Raw genomic sequence first — 23,936 nt, 5'->3', positions numbered from 1 at the left:
ATGCTTATACTTAACTTTTTATACAATACAGTTACATGTTTGAATTATCTTTCATACATAAATATCTGATAAACTTATTCACTCCGAACTTATTCTTTAATTATATGTCACCTGTACTCATTTAATCTTCAGCTTCTTGATTCAACCCTATAATCCAGTAGCGAAGGGTGGAGGTAAGCTGTTAAGATCCGCCATAAATAGTGCACATTAAGCTTCATTAGTCATATATATGTATTTGTTTTTATTGAACTAAGACTACGAATTACAGATGGTATTGGTTAGTTTTTAAAATCAATTAAACCCTGCCTAAACCAAACCATAATAGTTTTGGTTTATTTTGGGCGATATGACAAAATTGTGCATACTTTTTCATTCATATTTATCTGTTTTCATTGGAATAAGAATATTACACATATTGTTGGTTCATTTTTTTAAATTCATTAAGCTCTACCTAAACGCCCTAAACCAAACTATGATAGATAAAAAATATTATTCATCCAAAGTTATGTATGATTTAATTGCATAATTTTAGATATTTTATAGACAGATGAGTATTTTTTGACTATAATGTATTATGGCATGGTTTTCGCAGGGTTTAATTAAAGTTTAAAAACTAACCAACACCATCTGTAAATTGTAGTCTCATTTCAATGAAAACAAATACTTACGTACCTTTGACTGACAAAGTTTAATGTGCACTATTTATGGCGGATCTTAACAGCCTACCTCCACCCTTCGCCACTGTTATAATTATCGGTATGGGTTTCTCTACTATTCTCATCTGACCAATCTCTCTATGGTCACATGTTATCATTATCATATCTCATCAGAACAATCTGTCAAATTCGATTATAATGAATTTTGTAAATTTTATGTAGATTAATTAATAAGGTGGTAAGTTGTATTATTTTGATAATAGGTATACCTAATTTAATAATAAGCGGATTACTTTCGTATAATACCAATATACTGTTATCAGCTTATGGCTATAGGTATGTATGTTTGACTGAAGGATTACTAACTTATTACCTACTTATCAATAAAAAAATACATAATACCTATTTCAAATGAAATTAATGATGGTTTTTAATTCAAAAAATTATTTTAGAAAATATTATTCCACCTTAGTTTAGTAAATGAACCACGCGTAAATAGAACCTATGTATTCTTTTTTTCAATTACGAGGGTGGGTCAATAAGTCCTTAGAAAAGCCGACAGGTGGCGCGACTAGTACTGTAAGCGGTTTGTTTTCATGCAGCGGCACTACCGATTCAGTATGCTGCGAAGTTTCAATCAGATTGGTCGGGTTGTTGTGTGTTTCTCGTACATTTAAAAAAAAATTTGCTTGTGGAAAATGGAAAAATGGAAAATTGAGTTTAGAGCTGTTATTAAACATTTTAATATAAAAGGGTTAACAGCAAAGGAAATAAAAAATGAGTTGGATTTAGTTCACGGCATATCTGCTCCTTCACTTGCAACTATTTATAACTGGTTAAATGAATTTAAACGTGGTCGTACATCAACAAAGGATGAACCACGCTCAGGACGGCCTGTAGAGGTGACTACACCAGAAATGATCAATAAAATCCACGATATGGTGTTAAGTGACCGAAGATTAAAGTTGAGTGAGATAATTGAGGTTACAGGGATCTCAAAAGGTAGCGTCATTTCTATTTTACATGACAAATTGGGCATGAAAAAAATTTCTGCAAGATGGGTGCCGCGTTTGCTCACAGTTGACAATAAACGCAATAGGGTGGTGGCCTCTAAAGCCCTGTTGTCGCTCATGCAACGCAATCCGGATGAATTTTTTCGTCGCTTTGTGACTGTAGATGAAACATGGATACACCACTATACTCCCGAGACGAAAGAAAGTCAAAGCAGTGGATTGCGAAAGGCGAACCATGTCCAAAGAAGGCGAAAACCGTAAAATCAGCTGGTAAGGTTATGGCTACTGTATTTTGGGATGCACGTGGAATTATTTTCGTTGACTTTTTGGAAAAAGGAAAAACAATAACAGGGGATTATTATGCATCTTTATTGGACCAGCTAAAAAACAAAATTGAAGAAAAACGGCCTCATTTAAACAGGAAAACAATCCTCTTTCATCAGGACAATGCCCGTGTTCACACATGTTTACGATCAATGGCTAAAATTGAAGAATTGAAGTTCGAATTGGTCGACCACCCACCGTATTCGCCAGATTTAGCCCCCAGTGACTTTTTCCTTTTCCCAAACTTAAAAAAATGGCTAAGTGGACAATGTTTTTTTTCAAATGAAGAAGTCATCGATCGGACAAATGCTTATTTTGAGGACCTTCCGAAAACTTATTTTTCTGACGGTTTAAAAAAAATTGAGAAACGTCTAACCAAGTGTATTGAGCTCCAAGGAGATTATGTTGAAAAATAAAAAAAAATACAAAAATAAAAACTGTTTTAATGCTTTTTTCTAAGGAATTATTGACCCACCCTCGTATTATGACTACGTATGCAAAACAACTGTTTAAATTTGGAAAAATTATTTTTACAAATTCATATTTATCAAAAATGTTGCTAACCTATAAACTCACAAGGGGCAGATTTTACAGTATAATTAGGATGGATTTTTATATACACAGGTAAGGTCGATTAGGATAAATAAAAAATAAATAATCATGGATACATACGAGATTAATTAATTTAACTAGTACCTACCTATCCAATTTTCGCCATCTTAGTTAAAATCAGTTAAAATCAAATTTGATGATTGTGAATTTACCATAAAAATAGGTAGGTTGGTACCTAAGTGATCACATAAACTACTATTGAAAAAAAGTCGATCGATACTCACCGATGTCCTATTGTGAATGACAACAAAATCACATCGACAAATGCGACATAGGTACTAGACGTTTTTCAATATGCGACCGGGTTAAATAATAATTAGCACTATGATCGACATTCGTAGTTTCATGCCGCGGCCTGAATATATAGAAGGCTTTGTTGCGCGCACATACTCCGATCGGGCCTCGCACTTTCTATAACTGTCTCTTATTTTGAAAGTCTCGAATTTACGAAATAAATAAAAAAAAATTAATTGATGTTAAAGCGATAAAAATTGAACTTTTCATACAAAAAATAATAAAACAATTAATTAGAGAAGTACAAAAATTCTTAACTAGATAAACACTATTAAGTAAAATATAATTACTTTATTGAATTAATATAAGAAAAATACATTTTCAATGCAGTAAGATTTATTATAAACTTTCATGTTATACCTACCTACCTATATATTTTTTATTGAAACGCAAAAGAAATTTAAAAATAACACGTTCCATAAATCGTTTTAGCCTGCTATAAAAATACATGAGTAGTATTCAAATTTGAAAAACAAGTTTAAAGCAACCACCACATGACAAGAAAGATTCCGATGTACCTTTCTACCTAGATACCCAGTCAATTAATACTTTGAAATGTTAATTTTGATCTAAATCAAAACAAAATGATCATTATAATAACGAATGGATGTCCGTTTTATTTAGAATATTGTCCCTGTTCAAAATCAAAATGTTATAGCGAGGCCCGCCGCGATTGCCTATAATAAATTATATTAATTCAAATTCGGAATTGGTAAACTTGATAGGTAGGTACATAAATAAATATTACACGTATTGATAACTTTGTGACATAAGAAGTTAGTGTTATTGGTAAAAAAAGGAAAACGATTAATCAGAGTGCACATGTATTTAATGTTACGTATTCATTACGTATTTACTTACGTTGTTTTAATATTTTAGCGGCCAAAACGTCAAATATCACAAGCAAACGCAGCACCGCACGACCGGCCCGCACTCGCAAATATCACTAGAGAGGCGCTTTCACATTTTACTTCATTTTATTTCACGTTCCCTATCGAAAGACTCAAAACTAGTGAACGAATGGGTTCGATTCAATTCAAGTCGAGATCTGAATCATTCTTCAGAGACGGTCATTGGAGTCGGCGTTGTATTCAACATTTATATAGAAAAATGGCTGCCAATGAATGAATATTGTTAAGTAAAACATGTGGTACATTATGGCCAAACGGTTACTGCAACGGGTTACAATTTCGAGGGTCCCAGGCTTGAATCCCGGGTCTAGCAAATTCACATTTTCAATGTGTGTTAAGACCAATGACATTAATATGGACGAAGCATCTAGAAAATAAAATGACACTCACTTTGTGTCGGGTCTGCCGGATGGCGAAATTCATATTTTAATATCGGTATCCTACGCTCAAATGAACATTCTGCTTGCAAGCGGTCTGGCGACACCGCTGGGTCTGCCCATACAAAATTTCTGACTGTCAGGTTTCGACTCCACCGTTATTATTGTGTTACAAAATGCCAATGTGCCTAGTTAAAAATTGTAAAAAAATCTACTAAACACTCCAAGAAAGATGGGATATCACTTTGCATGTGTTAGTATTATTTATTATTTATAAAATGCCATTTAAAGATATTGATGAATGTTTATTCAATGCAATTGAATGACAGGAACCATTGGACAGTCAGTCGCCTGTGATTCGCTGAGCTCACTGGCGTCTAATCTCCGAGAAGTCGTAAGTAACCGAGAATCTGTTTCTAACGCAATGAGTCATGACACTAATACGCCATTACAATAAAGGTTATATTGCTATACATTCTTGAAGCTTGTATCGCATAATCGAAACGGATACGTCAATGGTCACGTAACATCTACCTATACATCTGTGAATGACTTTCATGCACAATTTCTCGTGCGCGCCGGGTATGAAGTGAGTCGTCCATTTAATATGTCATTGGTTAAGACGCATAGTACCTATTGCATAGCTAACACCCATTTCTCATAAAAACAAAAATCTATTAATACAACTTCCACCCATATGATCTTCTTAGGATCTGACATGGTAAAAACGAAAAAAAAACCTGAAAAAAGACAAACCCAAATCCATCAAAGTAAAACTAAGTTGTTTGGCAGTGCATTAGTAAGTACGAGATCAAACACATGCCTCTGCGTCATAGAAAAGAATTTAAGATTACTTAATAGCAAACTATAAGCAGTTTCAGGTAGGCTGAGGTCTCTATTACTAAGCAGGATTCTTATTGACAGAAAGGCCCTATGGCCTATATTCTTTTATTTATTGAGATAATGATTGATACCATTTCTCATTGGACCTTGCAACTAACCACTAGTATTGAACTACGCATTCAATTGGTTGACTATAATACTGACATAATTAACATAAAACTTATAGGGAAATAATAATAATTATTATGTTTCAGCCTACGATGAATAATATCATACTAATTAATAAACAAAAATCTCAACTGACTCACTGAGACTAGTCTAGACGATTTTTTGGTACAAAAACAGTGATTGTGCCCATCTCTATCAAGATATATTATAATATTCTGTATGTTGTATGTCTGTATGTATGCCAGCTACAATATCGGACTTCCCTATCATGTATCAGAGAGAGATAGAGATATGCTTTTATAGCTTGCGCGAATGAAAAGCAGCAAAATGAAATACGAAGTTTGTGGTTATCAAACGTCAAACTTGTCCTCGGTAAAGGTCACCTTGTAAAGAAGGTGTTGTCGGTATTACAGGGATGGTAAATAAATAACAGCTGGATGTTACCGCCCATTTGAATTTATTTCACTAGTAAGCAGTTTTACAATATTATTATTAAATAATGAATAAGATATAGTTATTTATAATTATTGTTATGGTTAAAAAGATTAGATAATCACATTGAACTATGGCTTGGGCATATTCGCAATGACGTGCATTGCATATTCGTAGCAATCATTAATAGTATTTATTCTAACCAGACTCCTATAAGATTCTTATGCACCATTTAGTTAGGGACACTAGACACCGGTAAATACAATTATTATTTTTTGCGTATGGAATAGATACAGGGCTCGAAATGGACCGGAGCGCCGTTCCGGTTCATAAAATCCAAAAAGTTATCGCTCTGTCTCGTGGAAATATTCATTTAACCATATGCTATATAATAAACATTCTAACACACTTATTTTTATAAAATAAACATTCAATTAGATAACTATCTTAATATTTTTTTTAAATTGAGCGCTCCAGTTCGTAAAACAATATCCATTTCGAGCGCTGAATTAATATGTAGGTAATATAATTATTATCTTCATTAAAAATATATAAATAAGAAAAATGTACACAATACCTCATTTTGACTCCATACTGAGTGTACAAGTTGATAATTTTATTGTAATTATCGAATACCTAATACAATCACCTTTTCCAGATGGGTCTTTCAGCATGCAAGTAGGTATCTTAAGTATTTTAAAAAGATTTTTTTGCTAAGCATTCGCTCAACCTATTCTACCGGTGATTCCGAAAACATTTTAGCATGATTGTACTGCTAAATGTAAAAATAATAATATTCTCTATATTGGCAGCATTGTTATAAATAAAAAAGAATAATTTGCATTTGCTTTCATTACTTGGGTACCTACCTACTTACTAAGGACACGCCAAGCAGGGGGTGTAGGGGATTCACAGCACCAGGGAGCAGATCCGTATTAACCATAGGGCTAAAGGAGCCATAATCCAGGGCTCCCGAATTGGTAGGAGCCCAGAGCCCTAATAATAAATTTTAAAGACATGAAAAACTTTGAATATTAGCGATTTTGGTATAAAGTTCTCTTGTAATATTTTATTCTCAGTAAAAAGTGAGTTTATATTTCATTGGTGTGGTGACATCATATCACGATTTTTTTAACTTTAAATATTATAAGGAACAAATTTATAAAGTGCGAGAAATTTGTGACTTTTATCAGAATTAGAAGATTTAAGGAAATTAAATATTATGAAGGTCCTTTATGTTGATAGTTTCTTTGAAGTGAGGGATTGTTTCATATTTTATGATATTTAACAATAAAATTATATAAGAAACATCTGTTGTGAGTATGACCGCAAGCAATAGAATGGTTCATTCTAATAATCTTCAATACAATATGTTTCGATGACGTAGGTACTTTATAATATACATATATTTATTTTAAAAGGTGTCCTCTATGATTACCCCCCCCCCCCCTCTTTACACTGCGGGGTTTTCCGCAAACTAGTATCGCCACTTTCCTCTACTATGTACTACCAATCAATTTGCAGCTAATTAAAACATTGACCTTATAATGGAACAACTTAATCTTGAAATTGCGCACATTGCGATTTCTTCTACTGCGCACGAATTACCAGTGACGTCCCGTGGGGGTAGGCAGATTGAGCGTCGCTTGGGGGCGGCAGTTACTCGAAGGGCGGCAAATCGAGGAAAAATCATTTGGAATATATATAGAAAATAGCTACCTTAGTAATAACGAAAATATCTTTCGATTAAAAAATTTACATTACTGGTTTTGTCGGGTTCGCGATATCTAGTTTACTTCCGTTGCCCTTCGACGTCCTTGGTGACCAGAAACGACATGTGCAGATTAATCTGATATTTTGTGAGTATTGTATTGATACCGCCTAAACCATGGCATCCTCAGAGGATCCAAGGCCATGAGGCCTGAATCATCATTGGGCTGATTCATGCAAACATGAACAGATACCTACATTTCATCCAATTTTGACCAATATTGGAAGCAAGTTCCCAGCCATACAATGTACCTAGCACCTAGAATATCTGATTTGAGATTACTTTGAAAAAATATGTATTTGTACCTAGTTCAAATATTTCAAAATATGTAGCTAACAAGCAAAGAAATGCAGAAGGTAGTAATAATTCCAAGAAATTCACAGCCCCTTTCCAAAGCATGTACCTAGAAAAGGTCTGAAATATGAGACCTGAGGTACCTACTTACAAGCCAGGTACATATGCCAGAGGCTGTTTTTGTCATTTTTCAGAGATAGAATAATTGTGAATTGTTTGTTGGGTATTATTACTACCTACTCTGCCCTACCAGCCCCTATGAGGGTCATTCGGTTTTCGGACTCTCGAGCGTGAAGTCGGCTGTGGCGCCGCGGCCGTCGGCGTCTCCCGCCAATTCAAATTTTTTTTTTTTTTTTTTAAATATTTTGTACGCTGTACTTTACTGTATTTATATTCCGAACAATAAACGCCCTGTTTTCGCCTGTACTTTTCCGCGTTGTCAATCAACATAAACATGTCCCCGAAAGAAGAAGCAGACGATACCACCGTGACTCATTACATCATCAGGGGGGTCCAGCGATCATCTTAACCCCCCCCTTTCGGAGGTGACAGTATCAATACAACACATTTATTAGATATTGGACTCATGAAATGATGATAAAAATAATGTATAAAAAAATTCGCGCTGCCTAGGGGCGGCATTTTATCTGGGGACGTCACTGCGAATTACATAGGGTAAATTTAATTATTGGTACCGTTATTATGTCTAACTGCTCTTACATTAAGCCTATTGTTTCTTTCGGTTAGCGTCACTCTGAATACGTCACGTTTTCTGTCAAAACTATCAAATTTCACGCTAACGTGATATGTTTATAGTTTCAAAGTCGTCAACCTCCATTTTTTTGATTCTGTAAGTATATGACGGCACTGGATCGTCCAGGATGGGGGAAGTTTTTGAAGGAGGCCAAGACCCACCAAGGGTTGTAGTGCCATAAATGCTAAATGATGGTAAGTATGTGATGTATGACCATAAAAATAATTAAAAAACAGGGGTGCGTTTTCAATCACATTTTATTTACATCAAAACAAAAAATAATATTACCTACCTACAACAAATAATTTAAAACATCTAAATTTCATTTTAAGTTCACGTAGGTACAAAAGGTTTTTATAGTGGAAAATATTATTAAATATTTATTAGAAATTACAAAAAAGACGTCTGATAGCTAGCCATACATAGTTAATAACATTTTTGTGACAACATCTGAATAGGTATAATTAAAAATTAATTTAATAAAAAAAATGGTTTTGATAAGCAATGATAATCAACTTAAAACACATTTGATTGTAAAAATTGTAATTCATGAACACAGGAGAATGTAGAGTACATATTTATTTTATATTAAGTAAAATTGTCAATGGATTATTAACTACACAGCCATTTATCAAAAAAAAAAAAAGTTTGTAAACATAACAAAAATTATGATAAAAACTTAATATTATTTAGAAATATAATACATATTGCAAATAATTTTATTATAGTTAATTTTTAATACCACTTCAATTATATTTACTAGTAGATAATAATTACATATTGTTGAAATGTAAATGACTACCATTAAAAACAATTTTAAAATAAAATAAAAGCTCGAAGAGGACGTCTATAAAAGATAACAATAAAATTAAGTAATTAGCACATAAAAGGAAATGCGATAGCCATAAATGGTTTTTTTTTTATTCAGAAAAGATTGGTGATAAATTAATTGATATGCTGAGAAAATTCTTCAAGAAAAACAATCATTGGATTATCTAGAATTAAGCTATCCATATTATGCCTTCCAAAACCGGCCCGATAAATTGTATATTTACTTATTTTGTAGCATAATGGCAGTTGTTAGAAGGACAATACAATAATAATCATTATGACAAATTTACCATGTAATAGCCAAAACTTATTTTCATATTACAATTAGTACAGCAATCTATATTTCACTCAATGATAATGTAAAATAAACAATATTATTCATAAGAAACATAGATTTTAGGAGTCGTCCGTGAATAACATCACACCATTTTCCTTATGTTATGTCTTCCCCATCCCCATTGTCACACGACATAAGATCTTTTACCGTCCTGTCAAAATTACGTTACATTTTAACCCCATCTATTAAATTTAACCCTCATTCGTTAAAAAACACATCATTGAAAAATTATTGATTTCAGTACCTACATAATATGTAATATTTTATTCTGAAATGAAAAAAATGAGTTTATATTTTGTTGGTTTTGTGACATCATATTTTCAGCAAATCTCTTTTGTCACAAATTATCACATTATGTCAGACCCCCTCGTGCCCTTAAGATGTGACATCATATTGTACAGACAACCCCTTATAACGAATCTGATTGATACACATTGACCTTTATTAAAATAATGGATTTTGACATTTATTTGTCAGGCTACAACATTGTAAGACCAAAAAGTCTATAAAATAATATCCAAAATGGCTGATAAAAAAGGTGTAATATAAAAATAGCAGAACATTTTGAAATCACAAATTGTTTTCATTACAACATGTTACAAGTATCCCCAATTTTATTTAAAACTAGTTAGGAAAAATATGTAATAAATGATAGCACAAGTATTTAAAAAATAGGATTTAAAAGATCATCCATGACAACACTGTCATATTGCATAAAAATTTGGAGTACATTATCAAAATTTACAAAATACGACACATTCAATTTTTTTTTTACAAGAATCAATCTTTCTTTACATGCAATAATGTTGGGATAAAATAATTACACCCCATAATTTTGTTTTTGGGTCAATCAATTGTGATACATCTTCATTAAACAACTTGATATGACCTTCATATATCTCTCGAATGCACTCTTCAAATCTTGTTCTCTGAAAAATAATTTGGTACATTTTAATCAATATGTATTATCATTATCATTAAAAGTATTAGCTATGTAGAAGTAACCAATTATTTTAAAGTTAAACACATATATTACGAGTACAATCTTCTCTTTTATTATTTTATATTCAATCACATAAATATAAAATATATATTTATATATTCCCCATTATTATCTATGATTTTTTGCCATCTCTTCTTCACTGACATTTCAAAACGTTTTATTTTGAGGATATGCTCCATAAACAAATGATAATCTGATGGCACAATATCGGGTGAATATAATGGATGTGGTAAGACTTCCCAGTGGAGCTTCTTTATTTTTTCTTGCGTCTTTTGATTGATGAAATCTCGCACTATTATATTAAAGTATGACATGTTTCCTGCTGAGTTCCCTAGATATCTTTTCAATTTCATAAAGGTATATTTGTACTGTCGACCAAGCAGCCCTCAGTGTCAGCTAGTTTTTGTACGTTTAATCATGAATCCCGCTCAACCGGTGATTTTAATGCTTCGCTATCAAATTCAGCAGGACAACCAAATCATATACTCATAGATAACACAATGTTTTTTGTTATTGTGAATGAAAATAAAATAACATGCAATGACGTACGTGTCTTTTGAATTTTGGTAGTGTGCCCTTATGTTTTGGGATAAAATATATTTTATATAATTATTTACAACAATGAATCCTCCAAGACCTGAGTTAGAAATATACGACAGTAGAACATGTTTTCACACATGCTAGAGACTTTATTTATTGATGACCTTTAGATACCCACTGCTAATATTGAATAATAAATCATTGTATATACCTAAGAACATCCATCTGTAGTGCGCACTGTTCGTAGGCAATCAGCAATTGCTCCAAATCTGTGGATGACCAACCTCCGCCACGGAGAGGTTCTATACACCTGGAATAAAAATGTCAATATAATTACCGTTACAAACGACAGATTTCGGAGATATTAAATTTACCTATTCTTTGTTTGAAAATTTATACTTAAAAAAATGTAGAAAACACATATCATACTTTTCAACGAGATCCAAAAAGAGTGAACGCAACTCTCGTGCCCTGTGTAGATTGCAGGCCACGCCAATAAGACCTCTAGTGTATGATCTATAAAATTAAAAAATATAATTATAATATCTTGGATGCTGAGCCAAATATTTAATAATACAGTAATACCCCGAATTACACGAACTCGGAGTTACGCGGTTGAAGTATCCGACACATCAGACCCAGTTCCACCAGAAAAGCGCATGACAATTGCAAGCTCAAGAAGGTCTCAGCTCAATTGAAAAGGGTTTAAAAGATTTAGAAAAAATAGAAATAGCTACAAAGCAAGGAATAAAAAAATTATTAGCTTGCTACGAACAAATTCTGCGTGAAAAAAAGAAGGCATTGTGTCATCAGACGAATTTGTTAGATTTTATGAAACTATCGACATCGAAATAACTTTTTTTACGTAACTCATTTATTTTTTTAACATTGTATTAAATATTTTTCTTCTAAATCAGTGTTTTTGTTAGTCCTTAGTCCCAATTATATGTATTTATATGCAAAGTTGTATCCCGACTTACGCGAATTCGACTCAAGCGATTTTCATAATTTCGATTTAAGTAATTCAATTAAATTTTCGATTTACGCAATTAATTTTTTTATAAGAGAGAAAATCTAAATGTATACATACGATTGATGTATCTTGTAAATCCAAAACACTCATTTTTTTCCGGAGACAGTAATCAGTTGATTAAAATTTTCATTTTAAATAAAAGTAATAAAACGACAATTCCTGATATTTACGAGGTTTGCAATTTTTTCCGTTGTATGGATATAATTTATGAGGTTTGTGGAATTTTTAAAGCAGTTATGGATAGACATTCAATAATACTGGTGTATTCGATAAAAATCTGATTTTTGACGAAAATGATATTGACAAGATAAACCAACCATATGTAATTAATAATTTAATTACAACTAACAATAAGTACATTGATTGACATTTAATTAATTTAGTAAATAAAATCACCTGAAGTTTAATTCCAGTTCTTGGTAAGACTTCTCCAATAATTTTGGCCGCAATTTCATACAAACCAAGCTGAAAATAATAAATTATGTATGCATTAATCTTACGCATGAATGAAAACCTAGTCATTGCATAGAATTCTGTTGAAATTAATTCTTTAGTAAGTTTTTAGTTTGTAAATAATAATAGATTGTGTTTAAGTATTTTTTTAAATATTAGTTCATAATTTCCATACTGTTTATGCTCCTTTTCTTTGTCCAATAGAACACGTAAATCCCGCAAATCCAAAAGATATTCCCTATCCATTTCTGTATCGTAGAACTCTGGCCCCGTATAGCAGTAAGTCCAACCGGACATAATAACCTGAAACAATCATATTACTAACATATCAGGGATTAATACCAGGGTTTGCAATCCCGGGATTTTATTTACGGGATAAAATTCTTATCCCAGGATTGAAAATTTTCACCAGGATTGCAATCTCTAACTAGAACAATAAAACTTTGAAATAACAAAAGTGATCCATTAAGGCGAATTCTTTGCCTCAATTTACGATCAAATGTGACTTCAACGCCATCTAAAGGCATCTACAGGCATCTACCATGAATTTCTAAAAATGTGTTACTAAAAACTTTCGTCGATCGCAACCAGATGGCAATAAAATATAAAATAAAATATTGTGTGTCGCCACATATTAAAAATTATAAGCTTGATAAAAATGCATTTAAATTTATTATATATTTACTTACCTATGTAAAAATATTTACAATTAATATTTCCACATAAAATATTTACAATTCTAACATGTTGATTTGATTTAAAGTGTTTATGATTTTTACATTTTGTTTACCGTAGTTATTTTTACAGTGGCAATACAAGGGTATCCTGTCCAGTCAATGAACCAGATTTTTTTACGTTGTCAATACGAATTAATATAAATATTTTTCTACAGTAAAATTCATTTATAGTAGTAAATGAACATTTAAGTACAAATGTTTATAAGATTGAGTTTAATCTTGTACAATTGACAATTACATCGAATTTCTACTAGAGGTGGAATAAAAGAATGATATGAAATGAATAGCAAAACAAATGCCATTCGAATTATTATTAAACAAAATAAGGAATATACAGTTGTACTTGGTTATTACTAGGAAGGTTGGACCGGCTGAATGTGCTCGTTATAAGCGGTACTCGTTATATCAGAGAATAGGTATTTTTATTGTCGGCGAAAACAACAATTAGACACTTAACTAGTGTCATAAACGTAATCTGTCCCCGGCGGCATCCTGTCCGATCGGATTTTATTGCTTAGGGTCGAAATGTCTTTAAACGATCAACACATTACCAGTATTTTAGCTCGGTATATCCGATAAGTATCTCGTTATAACAGTGAATAAAAATGTATGGAGAATATCATATACCAAATGTCAACGACTGTTTCCTCATTACATCCGAGATCTCGCTATGTCCGAGATTGTAATAACCGAGTTCGACTGTAGTTATAATTATGACAATGTCGATATTATATAGACATCCCAATTCATTTCGTTTCAACCATGTCCGATCCTAATGGGTTCATATGGGCCTCCACAGAGTGGACGGTTTGTATTAACTAACTAACTATATCTGAGATAAGAATAAAGTAAGACACGCAACGAATTGAATAAAAAAGAAGTTGGAGGTAAGAAAAAACGTAAATAAACATGCGAACAAATCTTGATAAGCAAACCCAAGGACAAAATAAGTGACAAATTAAAAAAAAAATTGTAAAACGTAAGAAAAAAATTTAGAATTTGAAGTAAGTGCACCACTGATTACATAATATTCTAAGAAAAAGACAGAACGTTATTTCTTTGAAAAAATCTAATGTCGATTTTAAAGAACAGTGCAAGATAAAATGAAAGATAGTTTTATTTATTTTACCTATAAATGTGTAAGTGAAATGGATTTGGAGATATAAAAAGAAACCTTATTGGCCCAGTGATTTCTAGGTAATTCCCTGAAGATCTCGAATAAATAATTAAAAATTATCAACACCTATACCATATTCCTAGGTATCTACTATGATTGAAAAGTAGATCTTAATTTTTTGTATTTATGATTGCTTCATAAAAAAACAATATTTACGACTTTATGATGTAGCAGATAAATGAGCAACTAAATAGTGATCCAAATATTATGAAAAGTTCAACTATCAAAGCATCACGGCATAAAATTAGTAATACCACGGTTATACACAATTTATTGTACCTACCTATTGTTATAATTTTCTTAGTTCATTTAATCGTTTTTAATTTAATTTATTTTCAAATTCACCTCTTATGTGTTCATTCACTGAATTGTTTACCCTATATTTTATGGAGAATAATAATAACTTCTATTTTCTACATACTAAATTATCAACCTCCACTTTTTGACAGGACGGCATACAGTTATATAGGCACGTAGATAATAATTTTAAGGCCGTAGACAGGAATGAACGTTTGATGGCCCAAATATAGTATAATAGTATGTATGTAATTAAAGTTAGGGTACAAGTCGGTTATCCTGGATACAGCGGCAAAGACATTTTGAAAATAGCCTATATACTGGATTATTTGTTAGGATTACCTAATCTAACTTAAACTAACCCAAACTAACAAATAATCCAGTATATCAGCTATTTTCAAAATGTGTTTGCCGCTGTATCCAGGATAAACATATAGAACAAAAGTTAGTGAAGTGGAAGTTTGTCGAGGCTGTTTTGATCGGGTTAATTTGTCTTTGAATAATATTGTGACTAGAAATTTTAACAATTCTTATTATTTTTAACATTGTATATTGTTCATAATTTTTGCGACTACCACGTGAATAGACGATTTTTTTTTTACTTATAACATTTTAAACACTTAACATAAATATGGATAAATTGTACAGTTACTAGACAAAGATTAAATTTGATGTGTGTCAGAAGTATCTTAGGCATTTTCGCTCGTATGCTTTCTTTATATTATTATGAAACTATATTTATTTTTAAATCGCTTTATAAAAGGTAGGTACGTCAAAACAGTAATAAATATCTGAAATAATTACACAACACTATTTCAGAAAGTGGAGGTTGATATATGTAGTCCATTGACATATGCTCCAATATCGCAAACAAAAATTATTGACAGCAGAATTAACACAGTTTTTGTCTTCGTACCTGGCGAACCTTTATTTTCAATGTATGTGTGTGTGTATGTATTTTTTAATCTATGCAAGTACTGTTTCAAAAATAGTTCGATTTATTTCCGCGTTAGCAGCATATGTCGATAAAGTCTTGTCAAATATTCATTTTATTTACAATCGATTCGTTAATATACAAAAATACAAGATTAAATTTAAATAACTAGCCTAAAAATTAATAAATAATATTTTTAATAGAAACGCTAACCGTTTTTTGCGATAAATTATGTCTGAACCGAGATGTTTCGATTTTAATTGCATGCTTTCTAACCTCTAAATCGATGTTTTTTAAATTTGAAAAAAAAGATATAAGGATATAATAAATTCCAATTAACGTTTAGCGTTTCCCTAGGTAATAGATTTACGTACATTTTTATCGTAATTTTGATAATAAATCTTATGTCATTCATTCTTACCACCCGATAGAAATGTACCGAATTTGACACGTATTTTTGGTATTTAGAATTCCACGATACATCTTAATTTTTTATTTTATTTTTCTCATTACTTTTGAATATATATTTACCGATTAATAAACTTTTCTAGCTATTTTTCGATGACAACTTTACATAGAGACATCACCTTAAGAAATATAATATGACTTGTCAAGTAAAATTTGTATTGACGACTTCATCATTAATTAAATTATTAATAAAAATATTTTTGGTTCACCCATATATATTGTCACACCCTAAGTGGGGGGGGCTTCTGATAAAATGTGATGATGGGATGGTGGGGGGGGTCAAAAGTAAAAGTGATATCACAAAACCAACAAATTCATTTTTTAATGAGTTCAAAAAGGTATCATATTAAGTAAGATGGGGGGGGGGTAAACATTTGTCATGAAGTGGGAAGATGGGAAAGGAGGATCAAATAATTCCAAAAATCGTGTGACATCACTTATGGGTGACTTCTTTGACATAGCCCACAAATTTACCTGTGCGCAGTGGAAGAAGTCATTGAAGGTAAGGTACTGTAGTTTTCTTTTTGACGTTTCAAATCTCATACAACCGAAGAAGACTACGGCTGCATATCTCCTGTAATTAAAATTTTAACATGAAATAACATTGTTGTTCTACTTTTTATGTTTCATATTTTCATGCGAAAAACACCTCTCAGCATCCTTCATACCCCCTTTACACGTGTATGGATTTACTGCTGACAGTACATATTATCGCGGCCATAACAAGAAAATGCATGTGTACACACGTATTATCGTGCAAGTTGCAGGATTGCATGCATGGATCAAAAAATTTCAGAAGCTTCTGAATTTTCACGGGATAATTGGAACTTGCATGGCAGATGCTTATGCGTAGTAGCCGAAAAGCCGCAAATAATACAAACTACACCGTGCAGAATATTTTTGACGTTTACCAATTTTCACAACCTCTTTCCACAATATTGTCATCGCATGGTGCTATTTGTAGCACCATGTGATGACAACATTGTGTCTCACTTACGTTTGAAGAATGAGATTGGCGAGACAGTCAGCACTTTAACGTGTAAACAGTTATTATCGCGATAGTTTAAAGTACACACTATTGGTGCCAGTAAAGCCATGCATGTGTACATGCACTATTATACTGTAAACTAGTTTGTGTCCAAATAGGGTATTTGAGAAGACATTATTTCGTTTAAATACCTATATAATATGTACTTTTCCACATTTGTGCATTACATTAGCCCATTGACATGACTTTTACGAGATATGAGTCAAAACACTATTAATGTACAGGCCGTGGCACTGAATTATGAATTACGATGGTAGTGCTAGTTATTCATTATCTTTGAATGTAATGCGGTAATTTGTTCTCAATAAATGAAGATTTTCTATTGCATATGTCAGGGATGGCGAACCTATGGCACGCGAGATGATTTTACATGGCACACGAATGTTTCATTTTGAAGAGAAAAGAAATTACTATTTTATATATGGAAATTTAAAAAATGTTTTTTTTTATAAAAAAGTTTTACAAATAAATAAATACCTACTTAAGTACTTACTTAAGTAAATAATGACGACATAGCCATGCATATTTTCTTCAGTTTTTCATATTATGTTTAGGTACCAATCGATGCGCACACGGAAACGACGAAATGCATGCATAAACAATGTAAACTCGCATTGTATAAAAAAATGCAGGCAAATCATTTTCAAGAATAATCATTACGTTTAATGTAAATATACGATTGCATAGGGTCGGTCCTTAGGATCAGGGAATTAAAAATAAAAATATTCAATCAGCAAACCTTATGAAATTAATTATCGGCAGTCATTCAAATATATTAACAGCTTGTTATATTGCCTCAAACATTATCTCTAAAAATATAAAACCGCTCAGTGATGGAGAATATAATATGAAAGAAGAGTGGTTTAAATGCTTCCACGATCTCTTTGAGTAATTTGAAAACAAAAAATATTCAAAGAATAAAAGATATGCCTTCGGCTACAATACGGTGAAAGATAGAATATGAATAACTCAATTGTAATTTTGAAACCTTTTTAATAGAATTCTTAAGGTGACGCATCAGTGAAACGGCAAATAATTTTCAACTGTAGGCGCGACGAAATTTTGGGCTCGCTCGCATTCAGTGAGAGAACGTCGAGCTAGAAACACGTCACTTTGCTTCGTGATGGCGACGGGCCAATTAATTCTAAATCGTGTAAAGATGACTAAAAACGTTACCCATTTACTTTAAAAAGAAAACATGTCAATGAATATATTATTATTGTTACTAATAGAACAATAAACAGAACATAAAATGGACGTATGTTGGATTTATATGACAAATAATATTTCGTTTGACAGGCGTCATTTGCACCCGCGACCCGCAATCCGCGCATCGCCTAGCAACGATCTTTTTAGACCGTGCCTCAACTGATGTACGGCCTTAAAAACTATGTTTATAGAAAACTTTGTTTTCGCCTTAAAAACAGCTTGGCACATCAGACAGTCGACAAATATTATTTGGGAAATTTTGGAACGCATACGTAAAAAGGTTCGCCATCCCTGGCATATGTCATTCAAATTATAACCATGTATTTCAATATGCAACAAACATCAGTTTGTACACACAGTTTACCATATTCGAACTATGAGCTATAACTATCACTACCATCAAAGGCCTGACTATAATGGATCTTGGACCGTAAAGTGTGGCAATTTTTGGCGATTAACGCTGGGATTCTTGTTAAGCAAAACCTTTTGAAATCAAACAAAACTTACTTGGCTAACTGCGATGAAAGCAAAAAGTGCTGTCTGATATTGGCCTCTAGACTCCCAGGCAGATCTTCAACGGCCTTGTAGACCCTCTTGAGGTTTTGGTACTGGCGTCTGGCGGAACGGGCCAGCACGCCTCCTCGTTCAGCGGCCTCCTCGGCTTCACGTCGTTGTCGCCAGCTAAGTTTCTTCCCCAGGACCTCTCTTACCACAGCATCTTCTAGTGAGTAGTATCTAAACGAATTGGATCATAGCAAATAATTTTAATCATAGTTTGAAATATTTCTGTAAAGCAGAGGTTATTATACAAATTTAATTAACTATGTGTACCAATTTTTTTTTATGTGCAGTTGCGAGCCTGAATCCATGACCCACGGCTTTAGAGACAGCCACTCGACAAACCAGGCTACTATGGATGCAATTTATGTTTGATCCAGTGCGAGAACCCCATTGAATGAGCGAATGAATAAGAATCATTCCTCCTAAAAAAGTCTGCTAAGGTAAACACCACTCTGTGGAGGTTTATATGCTCTGCTTAGGAGTAGACTTAGTAATTTACTTTTAGCAATGACTTTAACTAATGAAAGGGGAGATAGAAGTCTAGTGAACTGTGTATTACAACACTTGACAGTTATAGTATGGTTACATTGGTAAGTATGGACATACGTTAAAGTGCCCACCACTACCCGTCATATATGCACAACCGTGGATATGCACGGCCGCTTTCTATGACGCTTTAAACGTGTCTGAAAGAAGTGATTTTAAGTGCTCATTCCGTCCCGAGACGGAGCCGCACGGGACTGATGCTGCAACCATGCACCGTAGTGCTTAAAGAAGAAAGTTAAGAAAGAAAATGTTTGTTTTTGGACTGGCTCTGCTGTCCGCTGACGTTAAGCGCTTGTATTGACAGTGACGTCCCGTGGGTGTAAGTAGGCCATGTGCTGCTTAAGGGCGGCAAATTAAGGAATGCATACTATCATTACCACTTTTGAAAGCAGTGGTGGTTTTCCATTTAGCGGATGATACTTCGTTACTTCATTAGAAATTACAAAGTCTTAGTTTAAAGAAATCACAAGCGGACCTCCAAACGTGTCAATGCGACAGTCCTCCACACACTTAAAATAATCGTTTGATAGTAGGTTTCCAATTTTATCCAAGATTTTTGTTGCATTTTGTCAGTTTAAGATAGTAAAATAGGTAGGTATGCATATAACAATTTTGCATATAATTTGATACTAAAAATGGAAGGGGACGGCATTCTAAGTCTATCTAAGGGCGGCACTTTGTCTAGGGACTAGTGTCTGTCTAGTCACTGAGTATGGACATACCATTATATCATGGCTGCAGACATCTCAGCAGCGATCTGTAGAAATAAAAATCCTTCCACTATGTAACGCACATATATAGGATCCCTGACCTCGTTTTTGTACTTCATACCACATATGTACAGCACTATGCAAAGGCAGCCATGACATATTTATTGTAGAATACATAAAAATTACTATTCTGTCCATTGACAGCATTGAATTTTTTGTAAATCAAAGAAGAAAGTAGCAGCCTACTGTTGACATTTCATTTTGGTTACACATTTACATACATACTGTTATTTGCAATTTTACCGGAACATAGTAATTGTTCAATATATTATAACAAACTTATTTTACTCTTTTCCCAACGTTATTTCTGCAAAGCCCCACTTCAACGCTTCAAAAATCTCCATGTCCCCCCTATCAAAATTGTATAGTTACCTAACTAATTCTGAAAAAAAAAAATGAATTGCTTCAAAAAAAAATTGCACATAGGCAATATTAGTTTTAATTTAACTTTCGTAAGTAAATATGTATATTACGTTGTACATGTACAACTCGGAAGAAGATTAGTGCGATCCTTGTGCTATGCTTCATCTTCAAATGATTTTCAAGATGACATTTTTGCCCCCCAAAACATTCAAATTGTGGGGCGTACGTTGGGAATCACTGTACCTACTAATGTAAAAATTATTAACAGCACTAAATTGTAAAAAAAAAATAATATGGTGGGCTCACTTTTCTATTAGCAGCTGACGGGTCTGTGGATCCAGTTGAAATGAAAGCTGCTCCGAGAGCTTTGGAGGTACCAGGAGAAGTCTCTCTAATAAAGAGAATGTTCTGAAAAAGATGAGCACTATTGAGACAATTGGCAAAACACATCAAGAGATCCATAAAGTAAACAACATTTATAATCCTTTGAAGAGACAAAATATTTGTAATGTGTGGTGAATACCATGTGAATATATTATAAACATATTAAATAGGTACCTAACTTTTATTATATCCAATAAATCAAAAAATATTTACTAAAAAATGAGAAGTCAAAAATGTTGTCAGAGGTAATTTTTGAACGAATCTTTTTTATTGTAGAATGGAATAGTTTGTCATTATTAGGATCGGAACATTCTGGGGAGGATCCTAGATTCCTCCTTGAACTCTATTCACATGTCCTTATCAAAAGTTACCATTTTCAAGATCGCTACACCAAGTACATGGCAGTCATTGATTAACTCTATATAAAAGGATATTGTCATGCACACAACCTAACCAGCCAATCGTAATTGATTGAACTACATTGGAATTTTTGTACAGTTCAGTATTGTATCGTTGCCATCCTTGATTGGACCATAAAAAATATTTAGGGCTCTTTCATTTTGCAGATAATATCCAGGTTTCCGAGAAAAATGTGACCACCGAGTTTATTGTGTAACAACTCCAAGCATATAGAGATTGCCAGCAAAGTCACCAAATCCAGCTAAGAATTAAGTGGTATGGTGGTCAGGAATGAGATGAGTCCTTTCGCCAGGAAAAACCAAATATGTGTGCCTGCCTTTCCTGAAGACGTTCCATCGGTCTACTAAGTTTTCATCACCGTATACAAAGTCATAAGACTAATGAAGTCTGGAGGCGGCGTCGAGTGAAAGTTACTGGCATTCAATTCCTCGTGTATTTGGAGCATTGTAGATTCCCCACATATCGGTACTAATTGAATTTAAAAGTGGAATTACTAACCTATAATGATCAAGAACATCGCTGGCGACAAGATCCAGTGGTGCACCAGTCTGACCAACAACTCCTCGCTTCTCCAGTGTCCCCACAGCCTCGCTTGCTGAAAACATTGCGATTGATAATATAATAAAAATAATATGTACATACCAGAAACAAATTAAGTGAAATAGTGTTATTTCTATGATAGACGAGTGGTAGCGTGTCCGTTTCTAAACCCGCGGCTTGCAGGTTCGATTCCAGCGTCTGGTAAATGGTATATTTTCAATGTGTGATCCTGAGCATGAACCCAACTGATTGAGTAAGTGGCCAACAACCGTTTCTCATGTAAAAATATTTGTCACAAAACCTCTGAGGATAATGTTACAAATACTAATACAACTTAATAAAACTTAACCCCAACACTACAAATTGTGGCCAACCTTCCTTCATCCCGTTCATCCGTTGAAACGGCAAAAGGTATGGTTATGGTGAAACCTTGTATTATATGGCCTAATAGGTTGATGTAAGTATTCATTTTGGGCAGCATCTTGGCTAATAACGTAAAAAATATTTTAATGAGAACCTCGTTAAAAGGTCATTAATTCGGAAATAGATTTTCCTAAGAATAAATAGATGGTTACATTATATTCAACCCACGATGGCCGCGCGGCTTAAGCGTTGGCCTATAGCATCGTGGGTCCCAGGTTCGAATCCTGGGTCTGGCAAGAACACATATTGTTTTTCAATTTGTGTGTCAGTGTGACCAAGTGGCTGACATCCATTTCTCGTAAAAATAAAATCTGTTAATACAAACCTCCACTCTGTGGATGCACATAATAATATGATCTTATTAGGATCGGACATGGTCGGAACATCATGTTAGTGATCCTTTTAACGTCATATTTGAAGACTTTGTCGTATTTTGGTAATCTACAGGTACGGACGAACTCGTAAGACGAATAACATTGATTATTTAGTGTAATGCCAATTGGATTGTTATAAGTACAATGGAAAAACTTATGTATAATTACAGTACATACCTATAAATACTGTTTTTAAAATCAATGTGTGAAACTATCATCACTACTACTTCAAAATAATGCAGATTTATTGCATGACCGACAAAAAGTATTATTACATTGTTATGTCATATATATCTAGGTACCTATAATATAATAAAATTATTGGCAATAATCGCTATTCTTGAACTATTTCGTAATCTCCGTAATGTCAACATACGTTATTTTTATAACTGAAAAGACATCATACGTTATTGTACGACGATTAATAAACTGCAAAAAATAATTGACGATATTAGGATGACAATAATTCATAATTGCGAAAGATTGGCAAATAAAATTGACAGTCCGACAAGCTGCAAACATAACCTAAAATAATAATGTTGACATTTTCTCATACTCACAAGAACAACCCTCGATCCATAGTTGGTATATTTCTGGATCCACTAATGTATAATTACTGATAAAAACGTCCACATCGGCATACATAGTTTAAAAATAAATAAATAGCTAAGCCTTCGTCAAAACATCGATTTTGACGTTTCGGTAATATGTGTTAAACTAATGTTGCCAGAAATCAGACACAATCATACTCTTGTATTAGTGTTACCATCTTTTTGTCACCAAATTATATTTTTAGTACGCGGTCCAACCAATTAGTATTTCGGAAAAAATTATGGTATGCGTTGTTCTGTTAAAAAATGTACTTTACAATATTTTTTTATTTATATAGGTAGCTCTTCTAAAACATCAAGGACACCGCTGCCCATTTTGACGCTGACATTAATTACACCGATAGGTATCTACCAATAAAAATGGGTGGGAATTAATCGCACATTGCAATAATCAAAATTCACAAAAAAAAAAAACTTTAACATTTGGA

The 23,936-nt window shown here is 33.0% G+C and overlaps 2 protein-coding genes across 2 annotated transcripts in view; both read right to left on the bottom strand.

Moving 5' to 3' along the window:
- Window positions 1–3,853, bottom strand: part of Glys (glycogen [starch] synthase) — a 38,268-nt gene extending 34,415 nt beyond the window's left edge. The window contains exon 1 of the mRNA XM_085956461.1: window positions 3,761–3,853. The gene's annotated coding sequence lies outside the window, so the exon portion shown is untranslated. The remainder of the gene's footprint in view (window positions 1–3,760) is intronic.
- Window positions 3,854–9,267: 5,414 nt separating this feature from the next.
- Fibp (acidic fibroblast growth factor intracellular-binding protein) lies at window positions 9,268–23,616 on the bottom strand. Its single transcript, XM_085956781.1, has 10 exons — window positions 23,458–23,616; window positions 22,059–22,155; window positions 21,063–21,164; window positions 19,024–19,251; window positions 16,734–16,833; window positions 12,822–12,949; window positions 12,590–12,658; window positions 11,590–11,676; window positions 11,372–11,470; window positions 9,268–10,546 (listed from the first exon to the last, which is right to left on the bottom strand). Exons 1-10 carry the CDS (start codon window positions 23,540–23,542, stop codon window positions 10,468–10,470), a joined length of 1,074 nt encoding a protein of 357 aa, XP_085812907.1. The 5' UTR covers window positions 23,543–23,616; the 3' UTR covers window positions 9,268–10,467.
- Between the last annotated feature and the right edge of the window lie 320 nt (window positions 23,617–23,936).

This window comes from Rhyacophila brunnea, unplaced genomic scaffold (assembly GCF_057557595.1).
Source record: "Rhyacophila brunnea isolate RB1 unplaced genomic scaffold, BYU_Rbru_1.0 scaffold_6, whole genome shotgun sequence".
Taxonomy (NCBI): domain Eukaryota; kingdom Metazoa; phylum Arthropoda; class Insecta; order Trichoptera; family Rhyacophilidae; genus Rhyacophila; species Rhyacophila brunnea.
Note: the sequence above shows the minus strand (reverse complement) of the source record. Positions and strands in the feature narration are given on the sequence as shown.

Coding starts and splice junctions, on each gene's coding strand:
- Fibp (XM_085956781.1), bottom strand. CDS start 23,542: ATGTATGCCGATGTGGACGTTTTTATCAGTAATTATACATTAGTGGAT. Junction 12,659..12,821: donor AAAGAAAAGGAGCATAAACA/GTATGGAAATTA, acceptor TATTATTTTCAG/CTTGGTTTGTATGAAATTGC. Junction 10,547..11,371: donor CTACAGATGGATGTTCTTAG/GTATATACAATG, acceptor ATTATTTTTCAG/AGAACAAGATTTGAAGAGTG.